The sequence below is a fragment of the Furipterus horrens genome, unplaced genomic scaffold (genome assembly GCF_987537825.1).
Source record: "Furipterus horrens unplaced genomic scaffold, mFurHor1.1.pri manual_scaffold_1, whole genome shotgun sequence".
Lineage (NCBI taxonomy): Eukaryota > Metazoa > Chordata > Mammalia > Chiroptera > Furipteridae > Furipterus > Furipterus horrens.
In genome coordinates, this window is record NW_028327171.1 from 1,329,230 (window position 1) to 1,356,919 (window position 27,690).

The 27,690-nt window shown below is 56.9% G+C and overlaps 2 protein-coding genes across 2 annotated transcripts in view; one reads left to right on the plus strand and one right to left on the minus strand.

Annotated features, from left to right (window-relative positions):
- Positions 1-411: 411 nt before the first annotated feature.
- Positions 412-5,220, plus strand: SOD1 (superoxide dismutase 1). The gene is made up of 5 exons (XM_090271367.1): positions 412-589; positions 2,144-2,237; positions 3,280-3,349; positions 3,940-4,057; positions 5,030-5,220. The coding sequence occupies exons 1-5, from the start codon at positions 488-490 to the stop codon at positions 5,135-5,137; spliced, it is 492 nt and encodes a 163-aa protein (XP_090127493.1). The 5' UTR covers positions 412-487; the 3' UTR covers positions 5,138-5,220.
- A 2,022-nt stretch (positions 5,221-7,242) lies between these two features.
- The window catches only part of SCAF4 (SR-related CTD associated factor 4), a 48,913-nt gene continuing 28,465 nt past the window's right edge, over positions 7,243-27,690 (minus strand). Inside the window, exons 12-20 of the mRNA XM_090271379.1 lie at positions 27,294-27,484; positions 26,489-26,589; positions 26,117-26,230; positions 25,228-25,384; positions 24,127-24,284; positions 22,506-22,671; positions 22,336-22,422; positions 22,022-22,183; positions 7,243-8,444 (exon numbers count right to left, since the gene is read on the minus strand). Of these exons, the coding sequence (XP_090127505.1) occupies positions 7,585-8,444; positions 22,022-22,183; positions 22,336-22,422; positions 22,506-22,671; positions 24,127-24,284; positions 25,228-25,384; positions 26,117-26,230; positions 26,489-26,589; positions 27,294-27,484 (1,996 nt within the window). The 3' untranslated portion in view covers positions 7,243-7,584. The remainder of the gene's footprint in view (positions 8,445-22,021; positions 22,184-22,335; positions 22,423-22,505; positions 22,672-24,126; positions 24,285-25,227; positions 25,385-26,116; positions 26,231-26,488; positions 26,590-27,293; positions 27,485-27,690) is intronic.

Here is a 27,690-nt window from a genome sequence, read left to right on the forward strand (position 1 = left end):
CCGGAACCCCCAAACGGGACGACCCGCGCCGAGAAACCACAGGACCTCCAGCTGCACGCGTCCCCGTTTCTAAACAACAAACGACGATGCAGCTCAGCTGCAACGGAGGTCATCGCAGCCCAAGCGGCCTCAGGCCTTGCAGGCGCGCCAGTCCCGGCGCTGCGACCCGCGGGCGGCACCCGCTGCGCGGGGCAGGCGGGCTCCCTCCTCGGGGTCAGCCCCCCGCCCCTCGGGAGGTCGCCGGGCGCGCGGGGCGGGGCTCCCACGCAGCCCTAGGCCCCGCCCCCGCATTTCCCGGCCAATCGCGTCCCTAGGACCTTGCGTGGAGGCGAGCTCAGCGCGCGGGCGGCGATTGGTCCCGGGCCAGGGGGGGGCGGGGCGCGGGATGCGGCCTATAAGTGGCCCGCGGCGCCGTCGCCACTGCGTCGGCGTGTCCTGCGGCGTCGGTGTGGGCCTCGGAGCCGGAGCTGCGCGCGCCCCGCGAGTCATGACGACCAAGGCCGTGTGCGTGCTGCAGGGCGAAGGCCCGGTGCGGGGCACCATCCACTTCGAGCAGAAGGCAAGCCCGGGGCCGCCGGCGCGGTGCTGCGTCACGGGCGAGCGTCGCCGGACCGCGGGCCGGGCCTGGGCGGGACCGCGGGCCCGGGAGCGAGCGAGCGAGCCAGCGCGGGCGGGCGGGAGGGAGGGAGGCGGCGGCCGCACGGGGCCGCGGCGGGCGGGGCGGGGCGGGGGCCTGGCGGCGCGGAACGGCCCTGGCGCTCTCTGCGGGGCCGCCCCTGCGTCCGGCGGGGCCCGACGTCGCGGTTGCGCAGCAGGTCCGGCCGCAGGGAGCCGTCGGCCCCGAGGTCGCGCCGGGGCCCCGCGGCGGCCTGAGCCGTGTCCCCAGGCCAGGGGCCTGCAGACGGCGGGCGGGCCGAGGGCGCCTTGGGGTGTCGGTGGGACGGGTCGCGGGAAGGAGGACGTGCGGCGGCCCGCGTGGCCTTACGGGGACGCCCGCGGGCCGCGGCCGGGGAGGGGCAGCAGCACGCCACGCGCAGGCTCCTCTCGGGCCCGCCATCGGCGACTCCCTGCGGCTCCGCCCCGGGCACAGTCCGCGCGGGGCCGGGGGCTGTTGGCGAGGGCGGAGGGCGAGGGCGGTCGCAGCCCCCGGGTGCCCGCGCAGGGCGGCGTGTTGCACCGGCCCCCGGGCAGGTGGCCTTGCGGCGGCTGCACCCGCGGGCCTGTTACGGAGCCGGGAGCCAACGGGCTGGGGCCGCGGCTGGTAACGGGCCGCGCGCAGCAGGGCCCGAGGCCGCTGCGGTGCGCACCGCCGCCCGAGGGTGCGGGGCGGCCGCCGGCGGTGCCCTTGTCCGGGCCGCTCGGTCTGCTGCTCCCGGGAGGGTCGGAGCATGTGCGTGCGGCTCAGGCTTTCGGGGATCCCAGTATCGGGCGGGCCCGGCCGTCTGCGCGGCTCCCACGAGGGCCCTGGCTGCAGCCGAGCCTCCCCTGCAGCGGCCCCCGGAGCTTCTGGGAAAGCTCGCGGGCGGGGGCCGAACCCCGCTGCTTTCATGTGCGGACGTCCTTTGCCCCCTGCACAGCCCCGCGCCCCGCTCGGGAGGCAGCCGGGCCGGGGCCGCACCACCCCCCCAAGTCCCAAGCCTGAGCGCCTGCGCCCGTCTGCGCCCGACGAAGCCCAGGGTGGCCGGCGGGACCGGCCCGTGGAGTGCTTACCGTGGAGGCGCTGTCACCCGCGGGCCCGGTGCCCGGCTTCCCCGGAAGCCCCTGCAGACCTGCCCGGGGGCCCGGGCGCTGTCGCCGCCGATGCGGACTCCGGGTCGTCGGCACCCGCCTGGCCGTCCCGCTTTCGTTGGCCTCAGTGCTCAGGGCAGAGAGGTTACGGGGTTTCATGCCTGAGACTCAGAAAACCGCCCCCGTCGGACCAGACCGCATACCCCCCATTAAGCCAGACGCACTGCCCACCCCGTCGGACCAGGCTCGGCCCCGGCCGCGGCTGTGAGTGAGAACTCCCGGCTGAAACCCCAGCTTGTGCTCCCGAAGGGCGCGGAGCCGGGTGCCAGCGCTCCCAGCAGACGCCTGCGCCGCAGCCCGACACGGTCCCCTCTCTCGGGACACTTTCTCAAACCTGTCACTGCTCTGAATCCAGGGCGGCGGCCCCGTCAAGGTCACGGGCTCCATCACTGGCCTGGCCGAGGGCGAGCACGGGTTCCACGTCCATCAGTTTGGAGACAACACGCAAGGTGGGTGCTGTGGGGGCCGAGACGCGGCCGTGGCCTCAGTGTGGAAAGCAAGGGGCAGTTTTGCTTGTTTTTGCATTTTTTTAAAAAAATCATGATTACAGCTTAATTATGTGAGTCTCGGGTTTTTTGAGGAAAGCAATTGAGCTACTTCCCTGCCGCCCGCGTGCTCCCAGGCGGGTGGGAGCTGGGGCGGGCGGGGGCCTTAGGCGCCCAGTCTGCGTGTCCCCGCGCGGCCCGGGGGCGCGGGAGCGGCCGCTGCGCTTTGCAGGAGGGTCAGGAGGGGCGTTCTCAGGCTGGATTAAAGCGCGCGGAGGGCTTCCGGGTGGGAAAGTGGGTTTAGTCACCGTTTGCCATTTTTGAGTAACCTGACCCTGGTGTGGGCTGTGAGAATTGATTCATTTTAAGGGAATGTGTATTTAATGTTCCATGAACTCATTCCTGTAGTGATTTAATGACCAGATTTGAGCCATTTCAACAGTCACGAAGCTTCTCAAGCTGCTGCTTGGTGTTCGTGCCTGCTTGGAGGCCGCTGCCCAGTGGCTTCGGTGTCCTTACTCTGCAGCTTCCGGACCGTCTTCTCCCGGTGGGGGCGGGGTGGGCGGGCTGTGCCCCGGGGAGGCTCCCCATCCCCCGCGCAGCCCAGGGAAGGCAAGCAGGTCTGAAAGAGCCCCAGCGACAGCCTGCAGGCCTGTACTGCCGGGCGCAGGGGAGCCACCTCTGGTGCCTGGCTGGGAGGCCAAGCTCTTTGTAGTTGAGGTTTTCTACCTTTGTACAGACGAGGGCCATTATCAACGGGTTTTAAGGGCAAGAAGTCCTGGGCCTCTTATTTGACAGGGCCGTGGAGAAACCCAGGCCCAGAGAAGGGTGTGACCTTGACCGGCATCACAGAGCACGGAGACCTTGTCTCTCCTGCACATTCTGTGCAGTAGGTCAGCGCTTTCTCCAGGGGAGGTTTTAGCAATGGCCAATTTCTTAAGAGATTATTTTGGGATTTTGATTCATAATGTAGCTTTTTTTTTTTTTTTTTTTCTTGGGTCAATAGGCTGTACCAGTGCAGGTCCTCACTTTAATCCTCTGTCCAAAACCCATGGTGGACCACAGGATCAAGAGAGGTGAGTGACTAGATGCTAAACCCTAATCAGAATGACAGTGGCTTTTTGGGGTCAACATGGGTGTATTGTTCACAGATTGCATGCTGAAGTAAGAGTAGTCTCCCCCTGGCAACCCTCCGCTGGCGCTGAGGTTGACAAATGGGGACACAGGAAGCCATGTGGCTTCGTAGCGTGTATTGAATACAGAACTCAATCATACAAGCGCCAAAGGGAACTAATACAGGAAATAAATAACAGTACTGTCAATCACTGACAAAACAAGCCATCGTGAAACAGAGGGAGCTTTGTCAATAAAAGTCTGCTACTGAAAACGTGATGAGACTCCCATTTGTACGTTTGTGTTCTGAGGGCCTTTTAGGAAAAGACCCAAGTTTAGGGACAAGAATTTCTTTATTTTTCTCGGCGGCCTCGGGCGGGGCTTCTCAGCCGCACCAGGAGCACGGAGGCGCCCCCTTCCGAGCTTCACCTCTGGGTCAGGGAGGCTTGGAGCCACGTTCAGAGCCGTGTCTACCCCGTGTGACTACTAGTCGGGAGAAGGGTCCCTGTTTGACACGTGCTGTGTCCACACCTGTTTGCTTCCTCAATGTCAGGCACGTCGGAGACCTGGGCAACGTGACTGCGGACAAAAGCGGCGTGGCCCCGGTGTCCATCGAAGATTCTCAGATCTCCCTCTCAGGGGACAATTCCATCATCGGCCGCACCATGGTGGTGAGCTGCCCCGTGGGGAGGGTGTGCGTCAGGTTCTCCTCACCCGCAATCACGTGTCTCTTCTTGATGCGTAATCCTGGTTTCCAAGGAGCCACGTAAATTGTACGTTTATGTCAGATTAAGGAAAGCAGCGGTTTTACTGGGTGACGGCAGTGAAGGTGACTTAACTGTCTGGGCCGGTGAAGAGCCTGTTCTGCCGAGACGCAGTGAGACGGCCGGCTGCACTGCAGCGGCGGTAGGCGTCTTTGCCTAGTTTGAAAACAGCCCATTTCTTGCCACGGCTGGGTTCCCCCTTCGTGGTTCCCCAGAACACCCTGTAAGCCTGAGTCTGGGACAGCCCTCAGTGTGAATGCTCACTCACGCCTGGTCACCGTCACCCTTGGAACACGGGAGTGGTTGCCCCAGTTACCCTTAGGGGCTGCGTCTGGTCCACACAGACACCAAGTAGTCAATGTCTTTCAGTTGACTATCCTGCGAATTTTCTTCCGCCATAGCTGAGAAGCAAATATTTTGCAAATGTTCGATGAGAAAAGCTTGAAGTACCATTTTAAAATAGTTCAAGGCAATTTAAGGATTGATTTTATAGGCTGTGGCCATTAGGCCGATTGTGGTAGTTTTTTGGAGGGGTCGCTTTTCCTCCCTTTCCAGAGCAGTTTGTCCTGTGAAGGAGGGATGGCTCCGAGGTGACTCAGACTCCCCAGCGGGATCGAGGCCCACACGAGGTGGCCTCCAGTGGGATCATCTGGGTCTCAGTGTTACATTTAGAGATGTAACCGAGTGTTTAAAGATGGTTTATGTCTTTGCCTCTTCGAGAAGAAGCTGAATACATTTTATCACCAGATTAAACATTAGCTGGGCTTATTTCCACGTGTTACTTTCCGACATCGTGGGGTCCTTTCGGAAGTCTGTGGGCGCTGCTGGGAAGGGTGCAGACTCGCAGTCCTGAGCGCTCTGTTCTGGCGTCCCCTCCAGGTCCACGAGAAGCGAGATGACCTGGGCAGAGGCGGCAATGACGAGAGCAAGAAGACGGGGAACGCTGGCAGCCGCCTGGCCTGCGGGGTGATCGGGATCGCCCAGTGAGCGTCCCTGGGGCCCGGCCACTCCTGTGGCCACGCTGGCCGAAGACAGTTACCTTGCTAAACATTAAACATTGTCATCTTCAAGTATAATTGTGTCTTGTTTTAGAAATTGCTTTAAGTACCTGTATTGAGAGCTGACTTATGATCACCTGGAAGTTTGTATAATTGTATCAGTCTCATTCAATTAAAATGCCTGTTTCAGTGACCTTTGTATTTTGCTAGACTTTAAAACACAAATATGTATTACACTAAATTGTCTTAAGTTTCTTCAGTTCTCATTCAGGCCTGCAACAAACACACCCGAAATGGCGCTGTATTTTGAGTCTTTAAAGCATCCCCTGAAATTCTAGATGAGCTGACACACAGAGAGCCTGGGTATTGACAGGTATTTCAGAGAGTGCTCTTTTGAAAAGGTATTTAAAACAGATACCAACGTTTACATTTTTTGTAGCTGGGCTTTGAGCTAAGACTGACAAGAACTTCAATCCTGGACAGATAGGCTGTGCTTTGTCAGCTTTAGGGAAACCAAGGGGGGTTTCTCCACTTACCACTTAGCATTTGACTCAAAAAGTACATTTGTTTTAAAATTGGATGTTATGGTTCGAGAGCCCTTTGGGGTAACTCCGTGACACTGAAGGGCTCAGCGGTGGCCTCGCAGGGGCTAAAGGGGTGAACTCACCTCCTGGCCAAATGGGCCTGTGAGCGTGCGTCAGGGAAGGGGTCGGCTGCTGGCAGGTTAGAACGAACTGGACGCTGCAGGACAGGCCCGAGGAAGCGCCTGTCTTTCTGGAAGCACTCACGTACTTGTAAGAACGCTTTTAAATGACATGGTAACCCCACTAAGGTCAGACTCCTTTAGTTGTCTGTTAATCGAAACTGGTAACATTTCTGGTAGCAAAACCAGAAATGAGCTCTAATTCTGATCAATCAAATATATGACCATCAAATGTAGGTCATTTCAGAGGGAAAACTGATTGAGAAAGACCATCTGTAATGTTTGCAGAGTGAAGGTAGGCTCACATGAAGTGGTTAAAGCCACCGTCAGAAAATGTACTGAACAAGGTTTTACGGACTGCGATTTTACATGTGTTCAGGAAAGACCCAAACTTGGGGACTCCCTTGTGACCTTTAAGGCCCAAGGGCACACCTACCACTTTCAGTACTCTGGGGGGCCTGTGTCATGTGCAAATAGTGGTCTCAATCCTTGCCACCGGAAATACAGGCTGCAAGTCCTTGAAACCTGATATTTCTTCCCAGAAGTGGCTTGTTAGGACTTTTAAACTGCTCGGGGGGCTCGGGGGGCCAACGTAGGAAACGGGACACGCTCTCCTGTGGAAGGAAGAGTTCACTGCTCAGTACCCGACTCTGGGATAGCTGAAAACTGACGGGTGTCGCGGCTGCTCCTCCGCACAGCTGGGCGTCGGGTAGGCTTGACTGCCTCAGATGTCTTCACGCTGTAGCTCCTGGGTAACCCACGACTATTTTTCATACTTAACACCACAACCTAGAGCAGAGACAGTACTTCCCAGGTGGCACGAAGTTCCGGCCCCCTCTGCCCAGCAGGGGGCTCTACAAAACCAGTCACGGGCAACGGGCAAGGTTTCCAGGACACGGGTTTGCTGCACACCCTCCGCCGGGGAAAACGAAACAAAAAGCTTTTAGGGCACAAATGTTAACCTTGGTTTCTCCCGCCCTTTTGAAAAATTTACTGAGATGGTAAGAAAAACACCCAGCCTTCTACATAAGTAATACCCAGGCAATCAAATATTTCATAGTACAATGGGTAACGTTGGATCCAATTCTTCTCCCAGCAAGATTTTTGCTTCACAAATTACTTAGGGCAACACTTACCACGAAGCCAATGGCAAGAACCAAAACAAAAATCCTTTAACTGCAAAACATTAAAACCACTAACTTTTACCTTATGATTAAGACACTAAAAATCAAAAGTATTACAAAATCAAAGTGTTTGCCAAGTCCACGGAGACGTCTGCTTCCGTCAGTCAGTCCAGTTCACACTCGGCCGGGCCCGGCCCCACGGCTCAGGCGTGGACGGCGGGGGGTCTCCACCTGAGTGCGGTGCCCCAAGAACAGCACACATCCGAGTTTGTTACGAAAATAGAGTTTATTAAAAACATCCCTATTGTTTGAGGAGCTTTCACTGTTACCATGTCTTAAATTAAAAAAAAAAAATAGAGAGCACTTCTAATTACGATTTGTAAACTTTTTAAAGTCAAAACTTTTAAAAAGTTACAGCAAAAAGGGTAATATTTATTCATATTTTCAGTATTTTTTGTTATTTTGAGGCTATTTTTAAATAGAAGGGAGCAATCAAATTGCTTACGAGGCCCCGCACCCCGCGTGGGGCGGGAAGAGCAGGGCCCGCACGACACAGCTTCTGTACACCTCCGCCGGGCGCCCTGCCCGCAGTCCCCGTCCCCGCGCGTCTCAGCGCGCCTCCGCGGCCGCGCCCGGCTCCTGCGCGGGGCCGGCGGGCGAGGGGGCCTCCGCGGGCGGCTCTGCGGCGGGCGTCGCGGCCGCGGGCCCCCCCTTGCCGGGCTCGCACGCTGCGTCCGCGGCGCCCGCGAGGCTCGGGGCCGGGTCGGCGGGCCTGTCCGCGCCCTCGGGCTTCTCCTTGCCCCGCGCGTCCTCCTTCTCTCTGCGCGGCTCTCTATCCCTGGAATCCCTCTCTCGGTCCCGGTGCCCGCCGGGGCGGCGGCCTCTGTCCTCCGGGTCTCTGTGTCTGTCCCGGTCCGGGCTCCTCCTTCCCCACTCCCGCCGCTCGCGGCCGCTGTTCTCCCGCTCGTCGCTCCGGCTGCCGTAGCGGTCCCGGTCGTTCTCCACCCGGTTCCCGAACGGCCTGCGGCCGAACCGCTCCTGGTCTCTCCCTGAATTGAACTGCTGCCTGGTCTCGTTTCTGAAGGGCTGCGGCGGCGGCTGCTGCGCTGGCGGCGGCTGCGGCGGCGGCGGCTGCTGCTGCCTCCCGTCTCTGTCGTCGGGCCCCCCCGGGCCTGGTCCGGGGCCCCCCAGGCCTGGCATTCCACCGGGCCTGACGAAGGGGCCGTGCGGAGGGAAGGGGCCTTTCATCCCGTGGGGCGGGGGCATCCCGAAGCCCCCCGGGCCGGGCGGCGGGCCCCGGGGCATCATGTGCGGAGGCACAGGCCGCGGCGGCATCAGCGGGAAGCGCTGCAGGTGAGGCGGTGGCAGGCCCGGCGGCCGCTGCAGCGGGATCATGCCGGGCCGGGCCCCGAGGAGCCCCGTGGACGGTGCCTGCAGCCCAATGACGGGGCCCGGGGCCACTTGAGTCCCTGCAAGGCAACGGAAGTCCAAAGGTAAGTAAGACAGCAAAAGACGTGCGCACCTTCGACTCCCCTGCGGACCTGAAGCACAACGGACTCTAACCCACCAATGGCTGAGAGCGCAGGAGGGGCACAGCGGGCTACGTTACTTCCGGTGTACTCTCAGGGAAGTTTACACTTAAAAAAAAGATTTTATTTTTACAGAGAGGGGAAGGGAGGGAAAAAGAGAGGGAGAGAAACATCTGTTTCCTCTCGTGCGCCCCCAACCGGGCACCTGGGCCGCAACCCAGACCTGCGCCCTGACCGGGAATCAAACCAGTGACCTTTTGGTTCACAGGCTGGTACTCAGCCCACTGGGCCACACCGGCCAGGGCTTCACTCTCGGTCCTAATTCTACTTATCAGTAGGAAAAACAGCGCCCCGACCAGACAAGCCCCGGACGAGGCCTCCCCGATTCCATGTGACTGCCACGCCTCCCACAGCTCCCGTGCAGGGAGCACCCACTCATGCTCACAAACACAGGTCTGCACACACACACAGAAGGTGTTTCAGGCCCCCTTTGAAAGCTCAGCGCCCGCATCACGGGCCCATGGCAGCCCACTGGTGGCCTTTCCCCATCCACGCGTCCTTCCGTGGCGGCGAGACTGATCAAGTTGGTGCTGCTGACAGACTAGCTGGTTTACTTTCCACTCACGTGCGGACCGCCGTGTTTTAGTTCAAGAACTATGCACATTCCACAACCCACTTAATGGAAGGGCAACGCTACCTCTCAGTTTACTTCTCTGCAAATATAAACACCACAGTGTTCCAGATGCTGTGAGAGCACATGCACATGCGTGGGGACGGCCCACGTGCCGCACGGGGCACGCGCCTTCTCTCCCCGGCATCAGGCTACTTTGTTTGCCTCTTGGATCATTTCTGCCCACTCTCTTCACCAGACACGTAACAGCCCTGCTCGCCCCCAGGTTTTCCGAGTGGACAATTAACACAAACACGAGGAGCCGGAGCCGCTGCCTCAGTCCGGCCTCTCCCCGCGCACGGCCTGGGCCTGCTCTGCGGGAGGTGAGCTCCTAGTCTGGACCCCATTCACGCCTCTTTCAGCAGGAACACTCACAAGCTTTGGTGTTGACTGAGACAAAATACCTTCTTTTAAACGGGAAAGAGAAATGAGTTTGGGGAGATACGAGCTCACGTAGGTGTGACCTTGGACATGAGCCTCAGAAAGGGGGATCACTATGCCTGCCTTGCGCTGAGATTAAATGGCATACGTAGGAGTGAGCTCAGAGCCTGGCCCAGAGTTAAGTGCTGAAGTCATTATTCCACACATCTGTTTTGATGGCTAATAAATACCCCAACACTAAGTATCTGAAGCAAAAACAAACAAGCTTTCATCACGATCATTAAGATCATTTAAACCAGCAGGGCTTCACTTCCCGCCAGCTTGCACTTGGTGGGTGAGGACCACCGCCTATGTGGCACACGCAGGTGTCTACAGGCTTGAGGGGCCCCTGGCCGATGCTTAAACCACCTAGAAAAATGGGGAGGGGTTCCAAGCGTCACGAGAGAAGAATCCCGCCAGGTGAGCCTTGCAGGGAGGCGGGAAGGTCCTGCCACTCCTCATTTCCGCACTCCTGGTCCCCAGCCACACTGCCAGGGGCCAAAGGGCACAGGACACCCACACCCCCCCCCCGCCCCCAGCACAGAGAAAAATGAGCGGGACTCTGGAAGAGGTAAGCCTGTCAGAACATCTCTTAAGCCCTTTCTAACGTGGTTTGAGGGTGGACGCAGAATCATTTCTCAGGGGTAACGTGACCCTCACCACTCAAACCAGCTACAAAGCAGTTTTTACAAAGAGTGTGCCTAACTCATCTGTTCTACACACATGGGTGTTTGTGTTTGGGGTTTCCGTAAGACATTCAGCACTTGAACCCCTTCCTCATCTGTAAAGAAATGGATTTCCTTAGCCTTTCGTGGACCAAGGAGATTTGGTCCCTGTGGAATAGTGCCGTAGTCCTGCGTGGGTCCCCAGACCACAGCAACGGCCCCCTGCGGCTAACCGTTTCGGCTTAGCTGGAGTTCTCTGCAGTGAACGCGATGCCCTCATAACAGAAGTTACTGCTGGGAAGGCTGGCGTGACGCCCACTCCGACGGAGGACGCCCGCGCCCAAGGGCACTCGAGGCAACCTTGCCCACTGTACCTGGAAGTCTGTGCCACCCCCCGACAAGTGTTCTGAGTTACATATTAATTCACTCACATGTGTATCGACCATCTGGGCTTCCCATCATTAATTCGTTTCCTGTGCTGGGCACAGAAAGATGAACAAAACACGGTACCTATCCTCTGAACAGGGCCGACACGGTGGGAGGTGCACAGCCAGCACCCCGGACAAGCGGACTGGAGGGACCCAGGGGCACGCGTCGCAGGGCAGCCACCAGGGTGCCTGACTGCGCCTCGCGGGCCCGGACACACACGAGGCCACCAAGGGCAGACGCTGACTGGCCGGTCCGGAGCAGCAGCTTCTGAAAGGCTTAGCGAGGCGCAGCAGCTGAGCGCGCAGTGCGCTCCCCGATGGGAGCAACGAGCAGAGACTGCCCGAGATCTACTCCTGAGGCAGCGAGGACGCGCAAAGGCAAATTACTACCTATTTTTAAGAAGACAAGGTGGACGAGGCTGAACGGGGGGCCAGGGCAGCCCAGAAGCCTCACAGGCACGCGGAGGCCTTCTTAGCAGGGAGGACACTGTGCTTGGTTTTGAAAGGTCCTTCTAGCAAGTCGTACACAGGACAGCAAAGTGGGGGTAGTGGGGGGGCTCGCGTCTGAGAGAGCAGGGACAGCAACGAGGACGGGACAGGAGACGGAGCAGGCAGGGCTGCGGGATCTGAGGCCGAGGCCCACGGGCCCCACTTCGAGTGAGGGGATGGATAGCAGCAGGAGGAGAAGCCACTCTTTTCTGGGACCCAGGATCAACTTCAATGGCGATACTGGGGGCGGGGGCTCTGGGTCACCTCCGCAGATGTGAAGAAATCGATCGCTGTGTCAGCAAAGAGTCCCTGTCACCCAGAACGGAGGTAAAACAAAAAAGGGAAGAGTTTGGACCCGAGGAAATTCGTTTGATAGAAGATGCAAAATTTGTAAAGTAGCAAGATTTTTAAGGCAAACCAAGAGAGCGACAGCCCAGAAATTCAATGAGCTTAAGAAATACGTTGGGGTTTAACTCGAAACCACAACCTAACTGGGTATTTCCTATGACAAGCTGGAAAACGGCTGTTTCACGATTAACAGCCCAGACTGATGGGGAGGCGCCCCCGCTGTCTGCGGCCAAGGTGTTCAGAATCACATGAAACAAGCAGCAGGTGCCAAGGGCAGGAAGCCCGGTACCCCGGCTGCGGTGGCATGGACCAGGGGGGCCCCAGAGGATGGGAGTCAGGGGGGCAGGGGCAGCTACTGCAGGTCTGGGTTAGGCACAGCGGGAGTGGCCGCCCGCAGCAGCTCCGCAGCCCCTTTCTTAGAGGACGTAAACGTAAACAGGGCCTTCAAGGAAAAACAAGGCTGGGCCCTGCGACAAGGGGGAGGGCAGTGGGAACAGCTCAGCCGGGGAGCCCTGCTTGGCGGCCTTGACCTTGTTCTCCACGGCCTCCTGGCTTTCACTACCAGTAACTCCATCCCCTCCAAGGCCCCGTCTCCAAGTGCCCCGCTCCGCACCCCCCTCCCCAGAGCTACAGTTCCCCTTGACCCCACACCCTTATGTCCCCCCTTACCTGCCCAGAGCCCAGGGTCTTCCTCAGCACAGGGGCCCCCAAGTGGGCTTCACCTGCCGTGGCCAGGGCGGCCCCACCCCCGGCGTGCTGCCCCCCAAATCCTGGCCGGCAGTCCGGCCTTCCCACCCGCTCCTTCTCACATGTACCCCACATGTCCCTCTCTGCCCCGGATGTTATCTGTTCTTAACCGCTTCACACTGTTAGGAGAACCTCAGCCAGACGCAAGTCAGAGCCCACAGTTCACGAGTGTAAAGCGCGTAAGACAACGGCCTGTAGTCTATTCAGTTGGGCCACCATCGCCATTAGCCTGAGAACGCGCTTGCCGCCTCCAGAGCCCATGAACCGCCAGGCCCCTGTCCGCACCCGTGGGGACAGTCCACAGGAATCGGTGTGACACCCTGGGACTGGCTTCTTCCGCTCAGCACACCTTTCCAAGGCCCGCCCACGCCGTGGCAGGTGTCACTTTGCAGACCCTGCGGGTTCTGTTTTTTTCTTACACTAATTGAAGGTCTGTGGTAACCCCACGTCAATCAGGTCTCGGCGCCATCCCCAACAGCATGTGCTCGCTGAGCCCTGTGCTGGCAGCCCTGGCAGCACTCCAAGCTCTTCCATTACTGACTGGGGCGCTCCGTGGCCTTTGACGTTGCTGCTGTCATTGTTTTGGGCACCTAAACCGCACCCGGTAAGACGGCGAACATGTCCATGAATGCGGCGTTCTGACCGTCCCGCCGACCCGGCCGTCCCCAGGCCTCCGTGTCCCAAGACACAGCCACGCTGAAACCACGTCCGTGAGTGGCCATGCAACGGCTGCCGCTGGGCACATGTCTCTGTGTCCACCGCCCGCGGCAGAGGGTGCCGCTGCGTGAGGACTGTGCATCCGAGGCTGAGGAGGCCGAGAGCCCGGCCGCCTGCCCGCAGTCCTGCTGCTGCGTGGGAAGCCCTGGTGGCCGGGAGGGGGAGCAAGCTATCCCCAGAGGCTCAGAGGTGGGGCAGCTGCAGGAGCCCCGGAGGCCGCCTCCGGGACAGAGCGCGCCAGGTGAGGCGGCCAGGCCGGTGTGGGAGCCGTGGCGAGTTCTCCGAGCGTCGGGCTCACAGAGCTCACGAAGGTGCCTGTGCCTACAGATTTTCCGTGCACACGGGCTGCTTTTCGTTGGAAGGTGCCACACGGGCCTCTCTTAGCCAGAGGAACTCAGGGCCTGGCTTCCGAGCTGCAGGGACAGGCTGGCTCTCTTCTTGGGGACCCATGCAGCTGTGACTTCAACTGGAAACCAGCGCTCATTTACCACCCTGGAAACCCGAGGGCCCTTAGGAATGCTGCTACATCTCAGCTGCCTGTGCTCTATAAATGAACCGAGCCAGGACGACAGCACATCTGTTTATGACACAGTTTACGGAATATTTTAAGCCCAGTGTTGAGACCTACTGCTAAGAAAAAAATTCAAACTATTATTGCTCATCATCCGGTCACCCAAAGCTCTGCAAGAGACGGACGGGAGTCATGTTTTCGTGCCCGCTAACACAACCTCCATTCTGCAGCCCATGGATCAAGGAGTAACTGTGCCTTTCAAGTCTTACTACTTAAGAAATACATTTCATAAGGCTACAGCTGCCATGGACAGTGACTACTCCAATGGATCTGGGCAAAGCAAATTGGAAACTTTCTGCGAAGGGTTCCCCATTCCTGATGCCTGTAAGAACATTACCAAGTCGTGGGAAGAGGTCAAAATAGCAGCATTAACGGGAGCTTGGAAGCAGGTGATTCCCACCCTCTGGACGACCGCAGGGTCTCACTGCAGACGTGGCGCAACGGCACGGGCACCGGGGTTAGCAGCGGAGCCTGAAGACAGGACTGAATGTCTGCGAACTTATGAGGGGGTGCTTCCTGGGTATGAGCCAAGAAAGTGGCTTCCTGGATGGAACAGACTCTCAGTGGATGTGCTGCGGAGACTGCCAAGTGACAGCAGGTGACAGCGTATGACAACTCAGGTGATGAAGCAGCGGCAGGGTCTGAGAGGACCGAATCCAGTGTTCAAAATGTGTCACCCGATGCAGCAAATTTCATGGCTGTCTGACTTTAAGAAACTGCCACCTGGGTCAGTCAGCAGCCACCAACATCAAGGCTAAGACCCTCTGCCAGCGACAAGGTTACAACTCCCTGAACTTCAGACGAGGGCTCGCATTTTTTAGGAATAAAGGGATTTTCAGTTAAGGTGTGTACATTTTTTTTAAAGGCATGCATTGTCCACGTAACAGACTATGGTATGATGTCAACGTAACTTCTGTATGCACGGGAGACCAAACAAGGTGTGGCTGACTTCACCGCACTGTTTGCTTTACTGCAGCGGTCTGGGATCCAACCTGCTAATATCTCTGAGGTATGTCTGTACTTTTCTTTTTATTTCCACGTAATATTCCACTATATGGATATACTGATCTTATTCTAGTTGATTAAAAAAAAACGACGACCTGGAGAGAGACTCCCGTCTCCCTGCCACGGCGTCCGGCAGCCCACTCACCTGCACGGCTCCACGTCACGCCTTCCGTCTGTGAGCCTGTGTCCTGAAGGCTAAGTGGCCCTTTCTTCAAACCCCGAACCCAACTCCTCACCTAAGGCGCACGGCCAGCAAATGTTTCTCTTGCACCAAAAATGTCGCCTTTACTGTCCCCCAACAAAGGTATTCTAAGCCCACCCACCTTTCAGAAATAAAACGTAAATACATTCCTTCCCTTGGCGTCTCCTTTTGGTGCTTGCCCCCCCACCCTTCCTGCTCCCCTACACAGAAAACCTCAGGGGTCCAAGGTCCCTGGATGCAACCCTTCACCCCTCACCCTCTCCTGACCCGTATCCCTGGGCTTCTGGACCCATCGCCCAACGACACCACCTCCTCCGGGTCATCCAGACGATGTCCTCTCCCCAAAGCAGCCGTCCAGGCCCCTCCTTGACCCCCGAGTGGCATCAGATGGCTGACTGCTCCCTCCTGCCCAGGGTTCTCTGCCCGCTTCCAGAACACTCCCCATTCCTGGCCTCCGGGCCTCCCGCCCAGCCTTCTCTGTATCATGCGCTGGACGGGACAGGACGGGGTGGCCTCAGCGCACAGGCGGTGCTGGCGTAACGCTGCCTCCAGCTGCAGCCCCGCCACGTGCAGCTGTGGCCTCGGGCAGCGGCCGTACCTTGGTGGGCCCCGGTCTCCCCGCATACACTGCGGGCAACTGTTCTACCTGCAGGGCTGTTAAGGCCTCGGTGACGCATCTCCTCAGACTCCTTGCAAGAGTCCCCGGGACGCGGCGCAGCGCGCGCCACGGCTCTCAGCGTGTGTCCACTCTCCGCGTCGGGATGTCGCTGCCGGTGCTCCCCCAGCTCCTGCCCCGGCGGCCGCTCGGGCCCCAGTGGCTGTGCTGACGACACCAGGGCCGACAGCACAGGACTTCATTTGCTCACAGGCTCCTGAGCATGTGCACCCCAAGACCCACGCTGAAGTGTCCACCGTCGTAGCTGGACACCCTCCTCCAGGACAGCTGCCCCTCTCAGGAACGGCAGGCACCCCCCCAACCCCAAGGGCTCAGGTCAGCTGCTTGTGACCCCCTTCTCTCACCCCACAGTTAAGTTATAAGGCAGTTAGTTCTGGAGGCTCCACCTTTAAAATAAACTCAGAACTCCTCTCACTGCCTCAGCTGTACCCCCCGGCCCGCACCGTGGGCCTCCACTTCATCCACTCCGCAGCCTTCACAGCAGCCTCCCCTGCCCACGCCGTCCGTCCTATGCAGCAGCCGCAGCAGCCCTTTAAGAATGTAAATCCCTCAGACCCTGCATGCGGACCCCCCCGCCCCCGCCCACCACAGCCTGGCCCTCGCCTGCCACTCTGCCCCCCGCCCCCGCCCACGGTGGCCTCCCACGCAGGCCAAGTCCCTCCTCCACTGTTCCCCTCCACACTCCCCCGGCCCTGAACTGCTCCCTGCTTTCCTCTCTTCTTAACACCGTCTCCACGTGAAATATTAGTTCACTTATCATCCAAGTCCCTACCCGAACACGAGTTCCAGGAAGACAGGCCTTGTCTTGTTCATTCAGGTGCCTCTGGGTCCCGGCGGAACGAGTGACTGGCACACGGCAAGTGTTGAACACACCCATGGTGACTGTGGTGGTGGCAGAGGTGACGACCAGACTCCAAGGCACCTCTTGGGGGCAGGTGCAGAGGGCACCAGCTCCAGGCCTCTGCCAGGGCGGCAAGGCTGTGCCCACGAAACCCAACGCCCTGAGCCTCGCGAGGCCGCGTCTCCTGTGCAAGCCCCGCTGCTGGGCCTAGCTGCGGGTCTGCCTATTTCGGGTCAGTCCCAACAGAATGCCACCGTGGCCTCTGGCATGAATTTAACACAAAATTTCCCACTCAGGGACAAAGTCAACCACTCCGCTCTCTCACCAGGGCATCGACATCCACCTACGTGTCTCTGTTCACCAAGTGTTTTTTTATTCCGGACCCTCAGAGAATGGGAGCAGGACAGCCCGCGTGTGTGCTCCTTTTGCCTAGATGCACCCATTAGTAACATCTAAGGCGCACGCATGTGACTGCCACACAATTCTTACTGCAGGCACTGGGTTGGGAACTGAAGACAATGGAAGAATAAGGAGCTAATTTTCAAAGAAAAGCACACTTTAGATTAATTATAAATTAAGATTGTTTTAAAAATTGTGCTTAGAATATCACTGAGATATTTTTTAAGAAAAACTTGCGTTTTCAATAATATGTAATGCAGGCATACTGAGATCTACCTCCAGCATAACATACACTTTGAAACTATCTCATACAAGAGAACGAGAATTTCAAATGAAGAGAGATCAGAGGTAGACTATTATCACTTTAAAATGACTGCTGGTTTTTCCTTAAAAAAAAAAAAAGCTACACGAGGCTTTGATCGTTTCCTTACAGTTCACTTACAGTTGCTTTTTAGAGTCCCAGCTTGTATACTAACTGCTGTCTCACTGTAACTGGCAAAGCAGAACACTAGGACTTGGATTTAAGAGCTGCGCTATTAGAACCAAGAGTCTGAAACAGACAGCTCACCTATCACGGAATGAGATCACCTACGGGGAATTTTATTTTCAATGTAACGGGCAAGACAGTCTTACCTGGAACCCTTCGCAGCCGTGTCTGTCTAACAAGCCCGCCCAGAGTGCCGCCCCTCCCGCGTCCCCCAGCCCCGCAGACGGGAAGGGAAGCCTCTGGGCAGGGGCTCTGCAGCCTACGGAGCGCAGGGGCAGGGATGCCGCGGGACGGCAGCCTCTAAGCTTCCCCGCAAGGCCTTCCCTGTGTTCGGACTGAAGGGCTCCCCTCCCAAGGAGACACGGTGTGTTTGTGCTGAAACCCACACGCAGCGCAAACACCGCTGTGCGTGAGCTGCTGCTAACCAGTTACTGAGCAACGCTCTAGCCCAGCTGAAGGCACTGTGACGAGTGAGTGGGACCGCGTCCACCACGTAACACTAATGGGGCGACATCATGCATACTGCAAACCTTTCCAAAGGAAAGCGCTTTCATAGGATACAGTCAATGAGCTTTCTTTGGTACCAAATCGAACACCTGGTAGATCTTTTAGCTTATAATCAATATAACTGAACATCACGGCAAAGTTTACAGGAAAAAATAGTAAGATGCAAAAATTATATTTAAAAAATTAGATGTTATTGAAAAACCTACTCCCTAGAACATTCTTCAGGGTTCCTGTGAATGTTACCACACTAGCACATTGTTGCTCTAATGTTCCAATTTAAATGTTGTTAAAAATTACTAACTATAAAAAAAATTCTGGGCACAGAAATTTAAGTAAAATCACCACAAATCAAATACCAATTTTAAGTAATTACTGCACAGAAGCAAACATAGCTGTTTAAGTGTAATAATTCACAAACCAAGTCTGTCCATGTAATTTCTCAAGCGTCCAGATCTGGGGGCCTCAGCACATACTGCCCACTGAGGCCGTGCAAGGACATACGGAAACCAAGCCTGATGGACACATAGCAGTCCAGGCTGCAGGCCATCAATGTGTCACATCGGCTTTACACTTTGGTAACAGAAATCATTAAGTAGGAAGCAATCCTACAAATACCCAATTCTTACTTATAAATCTCACTATCGTCTACAGCAGTGTTACAAAACTGGGAAGGTTCTCTACATATTAAAAATTAAATGTGTTTGGCAAGAAAAGACGTTTTAATTTTCCACAAAAGAAATGAGTCCAACCTAGGGTAAGTTTTCCTTGAAAAAACCTTTTTTTGATATACTGGTAACAGAGAAATATGTAACACAAACAAACACTTTTTTGAGTATCTTTTTTTATTTTGGACCCCAAATAACCCAAATTTCACATTTACAGTAAACTTAATAAAAATGCGCTGCACACAGTATTACAGGTACACGCTGTACAGAGGCAAGCACATGCTTCCCAGTGAGGACACCAAGCTGCCGCGGGCTTGCAGGGCCCCCGCCGAAGCGGCCCGCAGCCGGACACCTGCCGGCAGCTCTGACCAGCCCACCACCGTTCTGCCTGCTGTCGTGGGTGGGAAGGGCCAGGGCAGGTTTTCTCTAACATCAGTGATAATGAATTCTTGTGTGTCAAGTGATTTTATATTTTCAGATGATCGGTCTCTAAAGTATTCAGAACCTCTGGAAGACGGAGGTTTAGCTCTCTGCCATCCTGGTAGTGTGGGCCACCTGAGCTCAAATCCGGACACACGTGGTCGTGATCCCAGACCAACATCCACACTGAAGTCTGAAGACCAGGAAATTCTTTCCACCGAGCCTTCCTTAAGGCACCTACCTCACTGTCTCCTGCCAGTAAAATCAGGCCTCACTTCAGATTTTGGCAGATCCAATGAACATTTGTGTGGCCCCTGCTACTTAAAAATATTACTACCACATTTCAGAAATTAAGACCCAAAAGCTACGTCTCTCAATGATGCATTCACCTTCCGCTGTAAAAGCACCAGAGCATCACTGATGGGAAGATACAGATATCACGCTGTGCTGTTCAGATGAAGTGCCATCATGACCAACACACCCCTCCCCAGTAAACCGGCTGATGGGACTGGAATGTGTGTGCGCTTGCGATCTGGTCTAACCCATCACGAACACACGTCAGACAGCTAGGTCAAGACAAAATACTTTCCCCACGACGTCTGCTTCCTTTGTCTGCCAAACACCCGAACAACTGAAAACCAACCGTAGCTGGACCCTCTTCCTGCGGGAGGCAGTCTGAGCGCTGTGCGGGGCTCTCCCCGCCCCCTCCCGCAGCACGCCCGCCGCGGGGCAGGCCCCAAGCTAGTCCTGTGCCCATTCACCGACCAAATCCTCACAACACCCTGCATGCGTGTGGCTTCCACTCCCCTTTGCTCAGATGAAGGAACGGAAGTTCAGAGCCACAAGGGACTTCTAGGCTGCAGGTGCTCTGGCCGGGGCCCCTTTTATCACCATAAAGGGGGCGTTGGAGACCCAGGAGGAACCTTTCAAGCACCTGAAGCGCAGGCTCCCAGGGCTGGTCCAGAGCCGTGGAGTCCCCACTCTTTAGTGGATGCAAATGACTTCACTCCTTTGTCAACAGGACAGGGCTGCCGTGAGGCTTCTGGATAAACCCTCCCCTCCCGGCACAGATACACACACACGTCCCCGTTCTCTGCAAGGTCAAAGGCCTTCCCAGGGTTTCTAACTGAAGGCACACAGAGGGCTTTCCTTCTCTACCAGAAATCGCATTTCAGTTAAAACTGCTCATTTTAACAAGTTTTCATTGTTATGTCAAATTTTAAGTTTCCCAGACTTGGAACAGCCTTCAATTTCTAAACTGTGTTTCACAAGTTAGAGAGGCCATCACGGGCAGGGCACAAACAGCCTGCATTGGAAGCCAGCCAGCGGCCACCTACTCACACGACCAGCGTCCCTCTGCCGCCCTCCCGCGGGGTGCTGGGGGGCCGGGGGCCGGTGCGAGGGCCAGACGGACCCAGGAGCAGCTGTCAGGCAGCATTAAGTGCCGAGGAAGGGGTTCTGCCCGTGCTCAGCTCGCCTGGTTTAGTTTTCAAGCTCGCCGACTTCCGAGCCGTGTCTTACTTTGTTGCACACGTAGGATGCAGAGTTTAAATTGCACATGTCTGTAGTGATCACAAAGGGCAGAACCCTCAAGACCTACACGCTCAAGGAGAGGCAGGCCACTTATTCTTCAAGGCTGCTGGCGAGGGGCGGGTAGCGCACTCCTGGAGACAACGGACTCTTCTACTTATTCAACGGGTGCGCGCAGCGCTGTGACTGCTCTCGGGCCCGTGGGTGCCAGACTAGACAACGGCACCTCAAACACAGTCCGTAATCAGGGGTGTGCGGGGAAAGAAAGGGGTTGGTCAGGGAATTCTACCCACCTCACATTCTGTGATGCTTGTGAAACCATCTTACTACCAATATAAAAACAGAACACACACACACACATGCACACACACACGCACCACACACACGCGCGCGCGCGCACACACACATGCACACACGCGCGCGCACACACACATGCACACACACACCACACACGCGCACACACACACATGCACACACACCACACACACGCACACGCGCACGCGCGCACACACACACACCACACACGCACACACACGCACACACACACACACCATAACAACGCTGAGAACCACAGGTGCCAGTCTCCTGGCTGCTGGCCCGCGGCCCCTCCTCCTGCACGATCCCCAGGGTGCCGGCCTCTGAGGCAGCGTCCTCATTAATCCACCATTTGCCATCGGTGTGACGACTACTACCACAGCACGGGGACAATTCAATCCCAACCCCTCTTCACTGTCACTCAGTCTGCACTGAGGGAAGTAAAGGTCACGTTTAGCACCAGCCTAAACCCGGCCTTGGAGATAGCGCGCCCGCCGCTGGAAAGCAGACCGGCTTTTATCACCAGTGCGGCCGGGCACAGAGGGGAGCCCCCCAGCGGCCCCAGAAGGCGCAGGAGAAAAGTGCGGGTCCCGCCCCGCAGCCCCACACCTCAGGGGACCAACATGCTCCTTCCTATAACCCAAGATGATGGAAGTGCGCGTGCTTACACCTCTGAAAACACGCGGACCCGCGGGACCGGAGCACCGTGACACGAAGGGAGAGCTCACCGCCCGTCAGGAGAATCGAGTGTTAATCCCACGTGACCACGCCGCTTGCGGCACAACAGTTTCCTAACGAGAGGGCGGTCGGTGTGACAGGACAGGCTGTATTCACCGATACTTCAGGCACACAAGGGTGTGGCCCTGTCAACATGTCACCAAGTGACACCACGCCCCCCTCACCACGCAGGCACTGCAGGGGGCCACCAGACTGCCCCACAGGAGGGCGCGAGGGGCCTGTCACTCAGGCAGCACAGCCACTTCACTGCACTGTAGCCCAGACCCTCTCCTCGCTAGCCCACAGAGCACGCTGCCAAAGGTCAGACGTGTAAGAACTGGTCCACGCTGGGGGGCGAGGGGGGGCTATGTTCTCAAAGAAACGTTCTCGCTCATAAAGCTGGGACGTCCGGAGTTAGGTCAGTCTTGGATTTTGTACCAATTCCTCTTTACAGAGATCACTTTTCTATACCAAACTAAGATATGCAAACTCACACCTTTTTATTCAAGACAGTTTCCTCACGGAGGTTGTCTCTAGGGTTACTCTCGGTCAGGGCCAAGAGCACATATTTAAGAGGAAGATCTTCCTCAAAGGGAAACACTGGACTCAGAGAAAGTCTCACCAGAATGAGAAACCAGAAGAAAGGAACAGAACCCCCGCGGGCAGCGGAGGGGCACTGGCGGAGAGCGTCCACTTACCCAGCAGGGAGACGGGCTGCGCGGCCGGCGGCGCGGCGGGGCTGTACATTTTCACACCGTCCCCGGCCTCGGCGCTCCCTCGCGCCCCCGACACCACTGTGGGAACGGGATTTCCAATGGGTAAGTCTTGGGGGGCGACCTCGCTTAGACCAGCGGTAGCAGCTAAGGGACAGAACCGCACGCCACGTGAAGCCGCGAGCGGGAAGGACTCCTCTCCGCCCGCCCCCGCGGGCCACGCGCGCCCGGACCGGCCCTACCCCGCGCGCCCTCCACTCCCGACGCCAGGGCCGCGGCGCGAAGGAGGCTGTGCTTACAGTTCGGGACGCTGATGGGCGGCGTGTGAGGCGGCGGGATGGACACCGGCGGCGTCATCGGCGGCGGGGGCCCCGGGGGCAGAAAGCCTGGAACGAGGGACACAGCGTCAGGGGCCGCGTCGCTCCGTCGCAGGCACGAGCGCGGCACCCGCCCCGACGGGCTGGCGTACCTGGCGGCAGGTGCATCGGGTTGAATCCCGGGCGCAGGAACGGCGGCGGCGGCGGCGGCGGCGGCACGCCAGGCCCGAAGCCCGGCGGAGGGATCCCCAGGGGCGGGGTGAAGGCGGGCGGCTGCAGGGCGCCGACCACGGGGGGCCCGGGCTGCTGCGGCGGCACCTGCACGGAGAGAGAGGGGCAGAGCTGCACGGGCGCCTCCCGCCCGCAGTGGGCAGCGAGCGACCAAGGAAACGCCTTGTTGAAACAGAAACGGCCCCGTTCGTTCTTCTTCCGCGGAAGCGTTAGAACGCAGTGGTGAGCTGCCCCCCCACAGCGACAGTTCCGCTCTCTACTTCACGGCAGCAAATCCGCGCCGCATTTCCCCAGCCTCTGTTGGTGACCTGATAGGACAGGACATGCCAAATACATGTCCCATGACCAGGCGAGTCTGAGACGGACTCTAAGAAGCGCCACCTGACACATGTCACAGCGACTAAGATCTCAGGCCCGAGGCCCAAACTGCCGGCTACACCCCTAACAAGACCCGCGGGCGGCAGCTTACTCATCTGTCCAGGGCCGACTTCATGTAACTACACGGATGAAAGGGCTCATACATGTTGAATGCCAGTGCCTGGCACCAAATAAACACCCAACAAATACATATTAGCTGTTGTTAAAAAAAAGTACGATCAATTTTAACACCCAGCCAGGCTCCTTCACGTGAATGCTGACAGCCCTGGACCGTCCTGCAAGCCCCCACCAAAGGCAGAGCCGGAGGCTGGCCCTGGAGCGAGGACCTAGGAAACCTCACGCTGACGGAGGGGCCAGGTAACCCACTGCTGGGTTAGTGCAGAGCTGTCTGGTCAGGTTTACGTGATAAAGAACGGTATTGAAAGACAAGAAAAATCTAGAACACACATAAACTGTGGCTCAATGAGTTACAGTTTGAACCCCAAGGTTTTTTATTATCCAGCTTCTTATGGAACAGGAGCCCTGCTGAGGATCTAACAACATCAGCTCATTCAATCCCCAACCAGCCCTGACCTAGGGAGCCGGCCGGAGCCGGGGAAGGGCTGTGCAGACAGTCACACGAGAAACCCCCGCCAGGCGGTCAGGCGGCTCCCAAGGGGCGCACTGCCGAGTGGGCAGCGGAGCTGGTACACACGCCCTGTTCTGCTGGAATCAGAGCCTTTCTTCTGAAGTAACGGGACAGCGAGGACTCTAAGAATATACTTTCATGTTAAATGGCAGGCCATTTATTCTTTAACGAATTCATGACAGCACCGCCCAAACTGAAGATCTGGAAACGACCCTTCCCTGCGAACAGCTCCCTCAGGACAGGAGGGCACGAAGCACAAGACGCACTGAGAAAATGCGGGCAGAGGAGCGGAGACAGCCAGCGGCCGTGCCCCCAGCCCACAGCGCCACACGGCAGCAGTCCCAGCCGGTGGGCGCGAGGCAGGGCAGGCTTCTGGCTCGGTTACATTGTTCAAAACAGTGCTCTGAGACCTTATAAGCAACAGGTCAGACACACCCAAACCCAACGAAGTAGCGAGGCCCACTGCGTACTCCTGCCGCTGACTATGCATTGAGATGCGCCAAGCTCTGTGTAGCTAATGCCCAGGATGTCCTTACCTGCGGGGGAGGAACTGTTATGGGCGCGGGAACAGGCAGAGGAGGGACTGGCACAGGCAAAGGCTTGGGGACGGGCGACACTGGTTCTGCGTGGGAGCTTTCTGCTCCTCCGTTCTGAGCAACTTCATTTTCGTGCTTCTTGGGAATTCCCTTCCACTCTGTGGGAGTTACACAAATTTAACAACACAAGCCACCGTGTGCTGCTTATAACCTTAAATCCAGAAATGTTGACTGTATGAAAAACCAGCAGTCTGATTATTAAAGAAATGTTACGCCAATCTTATAAATATTATTTAAATTAGCAGACATGCAAAAAAGGTGCTTACTGTGTGTCAGGCACCATTCTACGCACGTCATATATGCTACCTACTTTAATTCTTGTAACTCATCTATAATAGTTCCTATTATTATTCTTCCCACGCTGTGAGGAAAACAAAAGACAACTAGCCCAGTAAGTGGCAGCGAAGTGGCCCGACCCAGACATGCCTGGCTGTGTCTACACTCTGTCTGGACCAAGGATCCGGGGAGGAAGAGCACACTCTCCCCGGGACCAGAGCCCCCGGCATTCCTGGCACACAGCGGACCTGAGGCCCGTCTGCCTGAACAGAGCCCCGTGCGCCGTGCAGGGGTGAGGGGTGGGGGCACAGGCAGCCCAGCGCAGCGCCCCCTCGCCGGGGCTCTCCCACGATGGCTCCTGCTGGACCCTCCTCAACACACTCCCGCTCTGGGCCCTGCCACCCCGCGCTGCTCCGTGCCAGGCTGCCTGCCCGTGCTGCGCTCCCCCGCGGCCACCCCGCTCTCACCCTGGCATGGCTGGTGCCCCTGACCCAAGAAACTGCGCCTCCTCGACGGATGCAGTTACTTCCAATGCTTCTCTGAACATGTAAACATTTTCAAATTACTACAAAGCACTGGATGTAAGCACAGCATAAGCAACAACCAGGTTAAGACTCATCTGACCCGTTTCCCACGCTCAGTAATTATTTCCCTCGGACCAGCATCTCTCGGACCACGGCAGACACCTCCTAGCGTGGGCACACACAGTGGCCACATGCCCCGCCGGGCGGTGCCTGAGCCCAAAAGGCACGGGCCCCGCTTTACCTGGGTTAAGTGTGTCACTGTCCAGCATTCCTCCTTCACAAAAGCTCTCCAGCTCTTCAGGCTTGACTTTGTCCCATGGGATATAAGTGACACCGAGTTCCACATCCCAATACTGCTTATAATCTGCCTTGATCCCTTTGTTTAAGGCCCAGGCGATCTATCCCACCGTTCATTAAAGCATGAAAAGGAGAAAAGGCCAAGAACGTCACACAATCTGACAGCCCACTGCTCCCCGTCACCCCGCACCCCGACTTCGGCAGGAGGGGCGCTCTGGCCCAGCTCTCCCTGGGCCTCCTGCGGCACCAGACACTGGCTGCCCACTCCTCTCACTTTGTCCTAGGACAGAAATTCGACAGGTGTCGCCTCCTTACCCGCCCCTCCAACCCCCTTCACCCCCCTGAGCTGGCATAAAACTCAGGGAAAAGGGAAAGGTTTACTGGGGCCCAGTGCCAACTTCCCGGCACCATCCAGCACACTGGGGACTCTGGAGAGAACCCTCCCGTGGAGCAATTGAGGGCGGGGCAGAGTTCTCTGACAACGAGGGCCCGCTGCCTGTGGCCCCTCAGGGGAAGGACACCCGTGTGTCTATAGCCTGTTCTCTATCTGTTGAATATTCTTCAAAGTTAGTTCTAAGATGATAACAGATTTTAAACCCAAAATTTTTGAAATGACAAAAAATTTCACTAAATGACACATATAAAGCACTAATTAATTAAATACCTTAAAGAACTATTCTATCTACATTAAAAATAAATATTCCACCATGAACCTAATATTAAAAATTCTGTTATCGTTCGGCAGATACTCTCTCTTTAAAAAGATGCACATGAAATGCCTGTGTCCAAAACCACAGTTTCCACAGAGTGAGCGGAGGGTAACAAAACTGTACCTTTATGGACTTCTGGTTCACTTTGTAGTTTCCGCGGCTCAGTTTCTGCAGGGCGCGGTAAGCATCTTGCCTATGAACCATAACAATATAGGCACAACCTCTGGGAGGAATCATCTGCTCCAAAACATTCCAATATTATAAAATATGGTAACAAATTAAAGAGCAACAAGATATCACACTAAGTAACCAGTTGCAACAACCCATCTCTGCAGCCCACCCTGTGCTCCCGTCAGCGAGGCCCAAGTCACCTGCAGGCTGGCAACGAGGCCCGGTCTCAATGCCCGGCAGCGCTGAGCCTACAGTCCCCTCAGCCCCATCACACACAGACCCCACATCCGTCCGCGGTCACTAAGTAATGTAATAAACACTCACATTAATGGATTCGATCGGACCAAACTCTTCTAAGAGACTGGCCACGTCCTGCTGAGTGGTCCTCTTGTCCAGCTGCCCCACCCAGAGCGTGGTGCTGCAAACTGAAACGGGGCCACGCGTAAGCACGCACGTCTGACAGCAAACGGCACTGCACCTCACATGGAAAACGGCCCCGGAGACACACACGAGCTACACCACGATACCTCCAGTTTGACGGGCAAGTCCCACACACACTGAAGTTCTGAAGCACTGGGGGACCACGTCCAGGACGGGGACCAGGAGAGCCAACGCACAGGACAGCTGGACAGCCTGGACTCCGCGGGCCAATCTAAGACCCGATCCTACTCTTGAACTCCACCCGGTTCAGCGCTTCCGTGCACTCTGCCCACCCGCCCAGTGTACGCGCTGTGCCTCTTAGGCTCTGCCCCAGGACACGCACCTTACAGAGTCAGAAGTGTCACACATACCCGAGTCCCACAAACCAAAATGCAATAATAGCTATGGACATGTGGCACACCCTGCATTAAACACATTTTAAACAATACTGAGATTCAGAAGTTAATGCAAGGTAATTGCAAACCTTTATAAATGTAAGAGGGCATAGGCTTTTCCAGGGAAAGGAAGAAGCCCTCCCCACTGTGCCTGAGAGCTGGCCCCTCGTGCTACCTCCCAGTCACTCCTCACAGGACACACACTGACCAGAGGAGACACCATCAAGCACTATTTTGCTAACAGTGAGAAAACGCTGTAAGCCCGTGACATGGAAAAGAACAGAACGCAGGAGGTCTGGACGAGGTCCACTCACCACTCGCAGTTTCTGACTTGATGGGAGGAAGGCCCTTCTGCCGGCGCTCTCTCTCCTTCTCCCGGTCCCGCCGCTCCTGGGACCGGGACCTCGGAGAATGCCGGCGTCTGTCTCTAGACCGAGACCTAGAGCGTCGATGACGAGACCGTCGAGATCTGGAACCAGACCGAGAGCGCCTCCTTTTTGGTGACCTAGTATGTTCATGAGGACAGAGAACGAATAGCACATGAAGGGAAAAAAATTGTTAACGTAAGCATGCATTAATTTGAAACAAGAAAAAGGAGAACTACAAGCAGGGACTTGGCTGAAGACGTGAGAAGCCCGCAGCAGGGGACGATCGTGTCTGACACGCCATCAGGACGGCGGCCGCTCCCAGAAGTGCCTCGCGCCCTCGGGG